Below are 11,760 nucleotides of genomic sequence, written 5' to 3'. Positions count from 1 at the left end.
TAAATTGTCGTCGGCGTGTGGGAGCATGGGCCGAGCCAGCAGGCTCCATCGCATCCCTCCCCCATGGGGGTCCACTGCAGCACGGGATGGCAATGGAGGAGGACCCACGCTATGTGAGCTGCTGGGAGAATATGCATTGAGAAGGTTAAAGCAGAAACTTAGGTCACCCCGAACACCACCTCCACCGTGAAGCCTTCCCTGACCACTCCAGATGGAGCTGATTCTTGCCCCGATTCAAGTATCCCTATTAAAGCAATGGTCTTATTCCATTGGAATTGTTTCCCTGACATGACCACCTCTCTCCCCACTCACTCTCCATTCATTGAAGGTGGTGAGCAATTAGGTCTTTTCATGTTTGGTGTTTATATTCTGTGCCTCTGTCTGGGTGCTTGGTGTCGGAAGTGCTCGATAGACATCTGTTGAGTGACTAAGCCCTTTATCGGCCACACTTAGTCCCTCACAACCTAGCGTGTGCTGTTCCTCCCTTAACTGGTTCCCAATGCCCTGGAGGAAATTTTGAAAGGAGGGGCATGGGGTAGAAGGCAGAGAAGTGGCTGGAGGCTGTGGGCCTGGGGTGATGGCCTTAACCTTGGGCACACTCCTAAACAAAGCCCTTGAACACTCTCGTGTCTCTTGAGAGAGACTAATGTCGCGAAGAGGGGTCGGTGGTTTGCCCAGTACGTTGGTGCCGTGTTCTAGGGAGGAGAACTGGTGGCCGTGGTTCGCGGTGCAAACGCCCCCCTGCTGCAGAGAACCATCCTGGACCAGCTGGAGGCCGAAAAGAAGGTGCTGGCCGAAGGCAGAGAACGGAGGGTGGTAAGGAGGTCACTTCTGCAAGCAGCAAACCCACGAGGGTCCCCTCCACTTGCTCCACCCTTTTTCTGGCACCGTCGGTGGGAAGTGTGGTTAAATGCCCACCCCTGCATTGCACCCCACTGAGGCCTGGGAGGAGGGTGCCTGCTGACCATGACAAGTTTGCCCTTTGAAGCTTCTTTTAAGAAGTCGTCTCCTTCCTCCAGAGTATGTTAACTTCTTTTATCCATTTCCTTTTCATCCCCCCTTTCAACTCAACAGGCATTTTTGGAACCCTAACAATGAATTCCGAAATGGAAACACAGTTCTGAATCAAGTAGTGGGAAGGAGGCGTCAGCCTCAGGGTGACATCTCTCCTGGGTCACCTCTCATTCCTGACGGTTCTACTTGTGGATCCCAGAGGGTTCATTTCTTTCGTTTAGAAGTTAAGCTCTGTCATTACCAGGAGCAATCGGATCAGCATAGCTTGTGATTTTGATAAATTCTTTCCATGATCACACAGACTGCAAGTTTTTCACAAATAATTGGCTGCCTTTGGATATGGACACACCGTAGGTAGAGAGAGGTACTTCCTGGTTCTCTGAGCATCTGCCAAATGAGCCTTAACATTGTTCAAAGTTCATTGTTCAAGTTTGAAACGTTCCAAATAGTAAACCCTATTTTTATAGAATGGATTAGAATGAAATTTTATATTTCCCCCAGAAAACTGGCAATTTTCCCCCAAAAAAGAAAATCACAAATGCTTTTGCCTTCTCCAGGGAGCATCATCTCTCTCTTCACTACCTCCCTGCACTGGGTAGCCAATTGCTTCTATGTATTTCTATTTCAGCTCCTCCTCTGTGTTCTTGCCAACTCTCTATCACATTCTTCTCTTTCCTTAGTTTTGACTTGATGTTTGTGAAAACAGGCAGAATCTAAACCTTCAGATCAGCATGGATTTCCATGTCTTCAAATGCTCTTACCCCACTGTCATCTGACTACTAACAAGGGTCTTGTAAAGTTTCCAAGACTGATAATCTTTTTTTTTTTGAGGAAGATTAGCCCTGAGCTAACATCTGCCACGAATCCTCCTCTTTTTGCTGAGGAAGACTGGCCCTGAGCTAACATTCATGCCCATCTTCCTCTACTTTATATGTGGGGTGCCTGCCACAACATGGCGTGCCAAGCGGTGCCATGTCCGCACCCGGGATCCAAACTGGTGAACCCTGGACCGCTGAAGCGGAAGGTGTGAACTTAACCGCTCCGCTACTGGGCCGGCCCCAAGACTGATAATCTTGACGCTTTTTTTTCCTCTGTATTTTGGACCTTTATGTTTTTGGTTTCTGCAGGTTTTGGAAGGTCTTTGTGGTAATTTTAATTAGCTAATTACTTTCTGTTCACGACCAATCTGCACTAGATTAAAGATGAGGCTCTTTCTGATGAAGATGAACATTCTTCTCATGAAAAGGACGATGGTGAAGATGAGGATGTGGGTGAGTACAGAACCAACAAGGAAGGGAAAAGGGCAAAGCAGACTCAGATTTGGTGGGTTTTCCAAAAAATATGTGAGTAATCAGTTTATTGAACAATCTGAACTCTGGGAAGATTAATCATAAAACGTTTTGTCCCCAATCACCTGACTTCAAACACACTGTGTCAGTTCTCCCTTCTGCCCCTTAATGGCGTCTTGGGCACCATTCACAGCTTTCTGATCATGTTCAGACATAACCAGTGTGGCTTTCATGGCAATTACCGGGCATCAGGAGAAGCTCCATTCAATAAAGTGGAGGGTAGTGGCACTAATAATGTAGAGTCATGATGCTGGTGTTTCCTTAGACCTTATTTGAGCTGACAGCTCAAGTTTCTGTTTTCACCTTTTTTCTGAAGTGTCAGAAAGTCAGCTGTACTGAACACCTCCCTCCGACAGCCCTGCGCCCTCGTCCCGGGAGTCCCAAGCATCCCTCACCCCTGGGCGTCACAGTTCTTCCTGAAGCTTTAATAGGAAGAGAACAGCTTTATCTGACAGTGCGCAGAGACGCCGGAAGTCAGAAGGGCCCTTGCTGGGAAGGTGCTCTTGATGGTGGCTGAGACACCAGGGACAACCAGGGTTAAGTTCAGGAACGGAGCTGGAAAGAGAAGGAAGATTTTTATTATTGCACGAAGTAGAAAGGCTGTTTATTGGAGAGTGGATGAGGACTGTTAGAGTTGGATTCTAACAAGGAAAGAGGCTCAGTTTAGAGAGCAAGGAAACGTCAACTGTGAAAAGAAATCAGTGATTGGGCTTCTGCAGGAAACAACTTTTGCCTCCTTTTTGGGTTATCTCCTCTTTCTTCCCTCCCAATTATTCCCTCTCAAATCAAGTCTCTCCATCTAGAAAACATCACAAAGCCTGCCCTGCCCTTAGCCTTTCTCTCCTGCACAGCCAAGCTTCCTGAACTTCGTCCACACTCGTGGGGCCACCCCTTCCCTTTGAATCCTGTCCCCACCTGCCGTGTCTGGCCTCTGTGCCCGCTCCTCCCTGAGCAGATGCTCATGGGGGCACCAGAGACCTTCTTGGTGCCAAATCCACTAGGCAACTAGGCAGGTTCCAGTCGTATCCTGTGGCATCTTTCGGTGGACTTGGATGGTGTTCACAACGTCTCCCTTCTCAAACCCTCTGCTCTTTTGGTTTCGGAGACCTCACGACCTTTCTCGTTTTCCTTCTACATCTCTGGTCTCTCCTCAGCCTCCCCTCCATTGCCTTCTTTTCTTTCGCTCTTCTTTCAAGCTGGAGTTCTCTGGGCCCCTGCTCTGGCCTCTTCTCTTCTCCCTCCACATCTGTAGGTGATCTCATTAACTGGTCAGTTTATAACAGAATTTATTGTGAGTCTCTTTAAAGTCTAAGTGTACATGGGATGTTAGAAACAGTACTCACAGAAAAATGAACAGGTTTGTTGCTGAAAATGTTTCACATCTTTGCAGTACACGTTTTGAGATTTTTAGAGTAAGAAGCCCTCCTTAAATGCAGACATTGTCATATTTTATTGCAACCCAATAGATGTAAAAGCTGCGAACGGGAAAATAGGGGAATACAGAGTCAATGGAGAGTGCAGGTAGCGCCCCAAGGCCAAGTTCGTCCAAGCAGGACCACACCAGGCATGGCCTCCTGGGCTGGACACAGGGCTCTACAGCTTCCACTGGCCTGAGCAGTGGCAGCTCCCTTAACACCACTGCTAACGGGACCTGTGGACACTGGCCAATCAGTGCACTGGTCAGTGGGCTATGACTGGTGCCTTGGCTCCAAATAACGAGCTGGCCAGTCCGGTCTTCCCTCAGGAGAATCTGCACTGAGCCCTGGAAGATGGAAGCTGCAGTTTGTTGTAGGTGGTGGCACTGGAAAGTTGTGGGGACTCAGGGCCTGGCCAGCCATTCTTGGCCACACGCCAGGAAAGCTAAAAAGCAGCATTGGTAAAGGAGCCAGTGCCGTGAGAGAACACAGTAGACCGCGGGCAGAGGCCAAGAATCACAAGAGTGTGACAGGAAGGGACAATAGTGGCCAGGCCTGCACTGCCTCTGCTCCAGCTCTCCCCCATCCAGGCGACTCTTTCAGTTGCTTCCGGGTTTCTGCTCCTGAGTAGTCTCTGATCTTCTCCCCAGCCCCCCTCCCTCTCCTCAGCCCCTTCCTCCCAGGTTTATGTCCCCTGCATGTCAATGTCCCTTGCAGCCAGGTTGAGGTTGAGGTCTGGAGGCAGACCAGGGCATCCACTAGAGTCCAGGTCTGCAGGGGCACAGCCGGGAGGCCAGGCGAGGGAACCCCGGGAGCCGTGTGCAGAGGCTGCCTGGTCCCTGCGGGTGGCCTACCGAGAGCCTCAGAGACGCTGACAGCACTGCCCTCACTGACTGCAGTTTCAGCAGCGAAGACCTGCACCTTGGCCATCATTAAACCGGATGCGGTGGTCCACGGCAAGGCCGATGAGATTATTATGAAGGTGAGAGAGACCACACTTACCCTGCAGACTGTCCTCATGTCTTCCCGGTGGGAAAACAGGCGTGGGGGCTCATGCAGCAGTGTCCTAGTGGGAAAAGAAGGCTTCTAAGGACCTTTAGCCAAAATTCCATTTAAGTAACTTAAAAATTTTAAATCTAATTGGGAAAGATACCATGAGGATCAGGGTCGCCACAGCTTTTAATGTTGCCTTTTTTTTTTTTTTTTACTTTTTACTTTTTATTAAGATTATGATCGTTTACAACCTTGTGAAATTTCAGTTGTACGTTATCGTCAGTCATGTTGTAGGTACACCACTTCACCCTTTGTGCCCACCTCCCCACCCCCGCTTTCCCCTGGTAACCACCAATCAGTTCTCTTTGTCTATATGTTTAACTTCCACCTATGAGTGGAGTCATACAGAGTTCGTCTTTCTCTATCTGGCTTATTTCACTTAACATAATACCCTCAAGGTCCATCCATGTTGTTGTGAATGGGATGATTTTGTCCTTTTTTATGGCTGAGTAGTATTCCATTGTATATATATACCATATCTTCTTTATCCAGTCATCAGTTGATGGGCACTTAGTCGCTTCCACGTCTTGGCTATTGTAAATAATGCTGCAATGAACATAGGGGTGCATGGGACTTTTGGAGTTGCTGATTTCAAGTTCTTTGGATAAATACCCAGTATTGGGATGGCTGGGTCATATGGTATTTCTATTCTTAATTTTTTGAGAAATCTCCATACTGTTTTCCATAGTGGCTGCACCAGTTTGCATTCCCACCAACAGTGTATGAGGGTTCCTTTTTCTCCACAACCTCTCCAACATTTGTCACTTTTTATCTTATTTTTGCCATTCTAACAGGTGTAAGGTGATATCTTAGTGTAGTTTTGATGATTTCCCTGATGATTAGTGATGATGAGCATCTTTTCATGTGTCTATTGGCCATCCGTATATCTTCTTTGGAGAGATGTCTATTCATGTCCCCTGCCCATTTTTTGATCAGGTTGTTTGATTTTTTGTTGTTGAGTTGTGTGAATTCTTTATATATTGTGGAGATTAACCCTTTGTCAGATATATAACTTGTAAATATTTTTTCCCAATTAGTGGGTTGTTTTCTTGTTTCAATCCTGTTTTCCCTTGCCTTGAAGAAGCTCTTTAGTCTGTTGAAGTCCCATTTGTTTATTCTTTCTATTGTTTCCCTTGTCTGAGAAGACAGTGTGTCCGAAAAGATCCTTTTGATACTGATGTCAAAGAGTGTACTGCCTATATTTTCTTCTAGAAGCCTTATGGTTTCAAGTCTAATCTTTATGTCTTTGATCCATTTTGAGTTTATTTTTGTGAACGGTGAAAAAGAATGGTCAATTTTCATTCTTTTACACGTGGCTGTCCAGTTTTCCCAGCACCATTTGTTGAAGAGACTTTCTTTTCGCCATTGTAGGCCCTCAGCTCCTTTGTCGAAGATTAGCTGTCCATAGATGTGTGGTTTTATTTCTGGGCTTTCAATTCTGTTCCATTGATCTGTGCACCTGTTTTTGTACCAGTACCATGCTGTTTGATTACTGTTGCTTTGTAGTACATTTTGAAGTCAGGGATTGTGATGCCTCCAGCTGTGTTCTTTTTTCTCAGGATTGCTTTAGAAATTCGGGGTCTTTTGTTGCCCCATATGAATTTTAGGATTCTTTGTTCTATTTCTGTAAAGAATGTCATTGGGATTCTGATTGGGATAGTGCTGAATCTGTAGATTGCTTTAGGTAGTATGGACATTTAAACTATGTTTATTCTTCCAATCCATGTGCATGGAACGTCTTTCCATCTCTTTATGTCGTCATCAATTTCTTTCAGGAAAGTCTTGTAGTTTTCATTGTATAAGTCTTTCACTTCCTTGGTTAAATTTACGCCAAGGTATTTTATTTTTTTTGTTGCAATTGTGAATGGGATTGTGTTCTTGAGATCTTTTTCTGTTAGTTCGTTGTTAGAGAATAGAAATGCTACTGATTTATATATGTTGATTTAATGTTGCCTTTTCCTTTATCGTTTATTTTTCAACTACGTTAAATGTAAATTTGGGGTTGATTTACCCTTTCAAAATATGCATATATATATTTTACAGATCCAGGAAGCCGGCTTCGACATTTTAACAGATGAAGAGAGAACCTTGACAGAGGCAGAAATGCGACTTTTCTACGACCGCACAGCTGGAGAGGTCCGCTCGTCCGCTTCCGCGTGTCCCACACACTCTCCTTTCTTTCTCTTCCTCTAACATCATGCTTACAGACTGACATTAGTTTGGGAGAAAATAGAATATGATGGAGAAGAAGGATGTGAACAGCAAGTGGGCCGTGAGTTTGCTCTCAGCATAATGGTTGCAAGGAAGAGATTGTGACTCTAACTTAAGTAATGAAACAAGGAATTTATTGGTACTCCATAACTTCCAGAATTGAAGGAAGAGAGCTGAAGGAGTTGAAAAGAAGGTCTTGGGGAGAAGAACTAAGACAGGTGCAGGGATCTAGGAGCAAAACCTCAAGGCCAGTCACTTGAGGTGCTGCTGTTGGATAAGTCAGATTCAACCACCCACCATTGCTTCTGCTAATGACTCACCTACTCAGGAGGGAGGGTCTAGTTGACCGAGCTTGGGTCAGAGCCCCACGTCTCAGGGGAGGTGTGTGCGGCGAGGTTGGGGGGTGACAGGCATCGTGGTGTCAGGCAGACCAGGACCAAGTGAACTGGGGAAGGGCTGCTCCCCAAAGGGAAAGCAGTGCTGCTACGGGAAGAAGGGGGAAGGGTTGCCAGGCTCTGCAAAAATGAAGTCTCAGCTCCATCCCACGCCGTGGTTGTCCAGCATCTGCATGATTGCCATGCATGTGGTCTTTTAGATGCCCCACCTAATTTATTATAATCTCACATTCAGTCCCAAACGAGTCACCTCCAAGTCTCATCTTCCTGCCTTTAATTTATATCTGGGTTCTCCGGGTGTGGTTGGGCACCCTCCCCGCCCCTCCACCCTGGGGCCCTCCATGGCATCCCTGGGCCCTCCACGGGCATGCTGGCTGGTGGCAAGACTGCCCACTGTCCCCCTTCCATCCTGTGGGGGGATGGGCCCGCTGACCCTCTGCAGGCCCCACGGCCCCTGCCCTGGGTCACTGTTTTCCCTCCCTGTGCTAGGAGGCATTTGAGAAACTGGTACATCACATGTGCAGTGGACCAAGCCACCTCCTGATCCTCACCAGGACTGAGGGTGTCGAGGACGTGGTTACTGCCTGGCGAACCCTCATGGGGCCCTGTGACCCTGAGGTGGCAAGGAGGGAGCAGCCTGACAGGTGATGTCGCAACTGTGGTCCTTTCATACATCTCAAAACCTGCACCCAGGGAAGCTGAGAGCCCCGCTCGATGTTGAGCCCAGAATCATGGGTAACACAGAGGCTCTCTGATGGTCATGAAGCCCCTCTTCGTTATATATTTGGAGAGACCCTGACCTCTTTGTTACGTATTTGAGGAGGCCCTGACATGCTCACCCTGTGATCCAGTCCCCAGCCATTCACTGAGTGCCTCTTGTCATCTGCCTCTTTGCTGCCTCCTCCCCCTCTGCCCTCTTCTGAAGGCTGCTGCTGGATCCAGTCCTCACTGCTCTTTCTGCAGCCAGAGGGGCCCATAGTGTGGTCCAGGAAATGCAGATTCCGGAGCCCCACCCAGGCCTGCCAAGTCAGAGACGCAGGGAGGGACCTAGGATCTGCACTGTAGACTTGTTGCCCACCCTCCCCAGCCCCAGGGTGTCCTGAGGCCCCCTAGGGTCTGAGCACCCTGTTCTGCACCCCACACTAGGCTGCAGTGGTCTGCTCCCTGGCCCTGTGCATATTTAGTCTGGCCCCGCCAACGCCAAACCCACTGTGTGTTGCCTTTGAAGCTGACAGAGTCCAGCCAACAGGAAAGAAATTAGCAAGAGACTAAGTAACTGCAGTTGTACCTGTAGTTGTAAGGGGCCGGGAACATTCGTGAATGAGGCAGCCTGGGCAGTGAAAGGCAGCCCGGGGTTCGATCTTAGGTTGGCGCATACTCAGGCAAGTCCCTTCTCTGAGCGTCTGTTCTAGTCTGTAAAGAGGCGATATGAGCACCTGTGATAGGAGGCGTAGAGTGTCACGGTTAAGAACACAGACTTCAGGATCTCTCTTCTCTCTTACTGACTGCCTGGCCCTGGGCCGTGCTTTAATCTCTCTGAGCCTCAGAGTCCTCATCTGAAAAATGCCTACTACAATAGGGCCTGCCTCCGCCGCTGATGAGAGGGTTAGAAGAGTATATATACGTTGAAGCACTTACGACAGTGCTTGACACGCGGGGAGCGTATTATCTTGTGGGGATCCTGGGGGATTAACTATGCAAACCTGTGCCAAGCCCCTGGCAGGGTGCCAGCCCCTGATAGTGACATCCACCAAGGGCAGCCCCTGGGCCTATGCTGTGCCTCACGCATATTTAAACTGGGGGTCAGGATGGAGGCTCCCTCGCAGGGCTGTGGCACACACGAAGCCCCAGGACACGTGCCCAGAACACTGCCATGACAGACGAGACGTCAACCACGGTCCTCCTTGCTGTGGTTCTTGGCTTTTTCAACAGAGAGAAAGCCAGTTCACAGAAATGCAGGGTGCTGAACGGTAGCTGGGGACCATGTTGCCAGAGAGAAAAACATTTCTTTTCAAATGAAACAACCGTTTCTTGTACATTTTGCTAATGTTCCCAGTCTCCGCGCTCAGTATGGCACAGAAATGCCCTTCAATGCGGTCCATGGAAGCCAGGACAGAGAAGACGCCAGCCGAGAACTGGCACTGCTCTTCCCCGGTTTTAAGTTTTCAGATGAAGTGCTGGAAGCCCCTCGGGGTAAGTCACCAAGGCGGACTGGCCTTCATGAAACCTGCAGGGAGTGAGCGGGGCTGACAATAACTCTGTGGTGACCCCGTCTTCAGATGAGTGAGGTCCTGTTTGGGAGACGGGCTCTTACATACCTGTAGCTGCAGTCCTCATCTGTTCTGTGTTTTTATAGACTAAGTGTTGCTTTTTAATATCGCCATTACATTTTTTGCTCCATTCTTACTCTGGAGCCGTATTTTCGTTGCAAAGTTACTTTGCATTTTCCTGTGGAAACCACTGGGAAATGTAACTAACTTTCTGGAAGCCTACTTCGAAGCCATTCAGAGGCCAGATGTCACCCCTCACTTCCTCTGCGCTCCGTGTGCCCCACACTAAGCCCTTGGTGGGGATGCTGAGAAGCGGAGGGACACAGAAGGGGCCTCTGCCGGAGCTTGCTGTGACTCTCGGATCAGCCCCCACAGTTTGGGAAAAGCGTGCTGGGTCCAGGCTCCAAATCTGGGTAAGACACCCAGGGCGGCCGGCGCGCGTGACTTACCGTGTTCCCCAAATCGGAGAACCAGGCCTCGGCCGGCTGCTCCTGCCGCCAGCCGCGGCGTCGGCTTGGAGCCCGAGGTGAGGTGGAGGGGCCAGGGCTGAACATCCTGGGAAGAGCAAAGGACGTGACGGTGGGATTCCTGGGAGATGGCTGCGTGCAGATCTGAAATGGTCATGACCCAGGTGTACCTAAATGTTTAGGTTTGAAGCAGTATGTTTACCCAAATATTTGATATCTTCATGGTCTCCTCCAGATTGGAATGTGGCCACTAAGAGCAGGGACAGGAGGGCGGGCTGACCTGCGCTGGCCCGCTGCCAGCTGAGGGCCAAGCTGAGAGCAAGCTGTGGTTCAGGGAGTTGAGAAATCAGGGAGTGTGGCTCTCTGTGGGTCAGAGACCCAAGTTTACACATCCGAGTGTGTGCTGTGGTCGTTCAAAGCCATTCCCCCGCCGGGAGGGACTCTCACTCTGGTCATGGTGGCATTGCTAGGGCCAGCTTTCCTCTGGGGACCTGCCCTCAGAGAGAGCCCACGATGCATGTCCTATGTGTGCAGGGCCATGGGCCGTCTTCGTGCTTTTGGAGTGATTGGAAAGAAGGGGGTTTAACTCAGGGCCGCAGCTGGGGAAGAGGAGGGCGGAGCAGCTGGGGAATACTCCCCGGTACTGGTGAGAGTGTAGGGACATCTGAGCCTGACTTTTTGGCCTCAGGTGATAATGAGCAAAGAGGACAATTCCAGATGCGTCTGAGCCCAGACCACATCCCGGGAATGTCACGGCCTCCTGCGGGCATGAACTTGCAGCGGCCTCGGTGCGATTGCTGATGCTCTGCCCATTTGTTTGAGGTGCCCGGTCTTCTCAGTTGTCAGGAGCAGAGTGTGTGTTCAATGTACCCGGCACTTTTCGTGCTAAGGGGCAGGGGTCAGGGCACTGGAGACACACAACCCTGGGTTTGAATCCTGGCTCCACTCTTTACCAGCCCAATAGCCTGGGGAAAGTTACTTACCTTTTTTGGGCCTCAGTTCCCTCATCTGTGAAACGGGGATAAGGATAGACCCGTTATAGCCCATAGTAATCATCTTCCTCCAGGGCTGTTGTGAAGATGGGAGGAGACGAGGGAGAGGTTCTCAGCCCGGTGCCTGGGGCTTAGTAAGTGCTCCACAAATGTTGCCCTTCTCCTCATTCTTTCATTCCTGGTCCCTGACACGCGTACTAGGACCTCTCTTTGCTGTCCCTTCCGCCCTGACCCCTCACTTCATCATCTGTGAGGTAGTTAGATGCCCTTTTCCTGTTTCTTTGTGGATGGTGTGTGGGACAGAGGACTGGGACAGGGCTGTGTTTCAGAAATCCTACAGAACATCTGTCATCCCACAGGCCACGGGGCCGAAGGAGCGAGTGGTGGGCCCCACGAGGCTCAGGTGCCCTGAGCATGTGGATGGACAAGGCCGTGACTGAGGTGGGGCCCGAGATGAAGTGCCAGTGCACAGAAGGAAACCTCCAGAACCAGAACTTATTCTTTGAGCACTGATACTTTTTTGGTTTACCTTTCATGAACAATAAAAATAACAGTGTGTACTTTCCTGACTTATTAAACAGTATATAGAACATA

General features: G+C 49.4%; 1 protein-coding gene across 32 annotated transcripts in view; it reads left to right on the top strand.

Annotated features, from left to right (window-relative positions):
* Positions 1–11,760, top strand: part of NME9 (NME/NM23 family member 9) — a 31,892-nt gene extending 20,132 nt beyond the window's left edge. For 12 of the 32 annotated variants that reach the window (XM_070576164.1, XM_070576178.1, XM_070576176.1 and 9 more), the window contains 8 exons: positions 700–816; positions 2,210–2,285; positions 4,678–4,760; positions 6,875–6,967; positions 7,927–8,081; positions 9,494–9,630; positions 10,863–10,962; positions 11,526–11,760. In XM_070576164.1, the coding sequence (XP_070432265.1) occupies positions 700–816; positions 2,210–2,285; positions 4,678–4,760; positions 6,875–6,967; positions 7,927–8,081; positions 9,494–9,630; positions 10,863–10,962; positions 11,526–11,679 (915 nt within the window). In that variant the 3' untranslated portion in view covers positions 11,680–11,760. Of the gene's footprint in view, positions 1–699; positions 817–2,209; positions 2,286–4,677; positions 4,761–6,874; positions 6,968–7,926; positions 8,082–9,493; positions 10,121–10,862; positions 10,963–11,240 lie in introns of all 32 variants that reach the window. The other 20 variants (XM_070576171.1, XM_070576169.1, XM_070576185.1 and 17 more) reach the window with 10 other exon arrangements.

This window comes from Equus przewalskii, chromosome 15 (genome assembly GCF_037783145.1).
Source record: "Equus przewalskii isolate Varuska chromosome 15, EquPr2, whole genome shotgun sequence".
Taxonomy (NCBI): Eukaryota; Metazoa; Chordata; class Mammalia; order Perissodactyla; family Equidae; genus Equus; species Equus przewalskii.
Note: the sequence above shows the minus strand (reverse complement) of the source record. Positions and strands in the feature narration are given on the sequence as shown.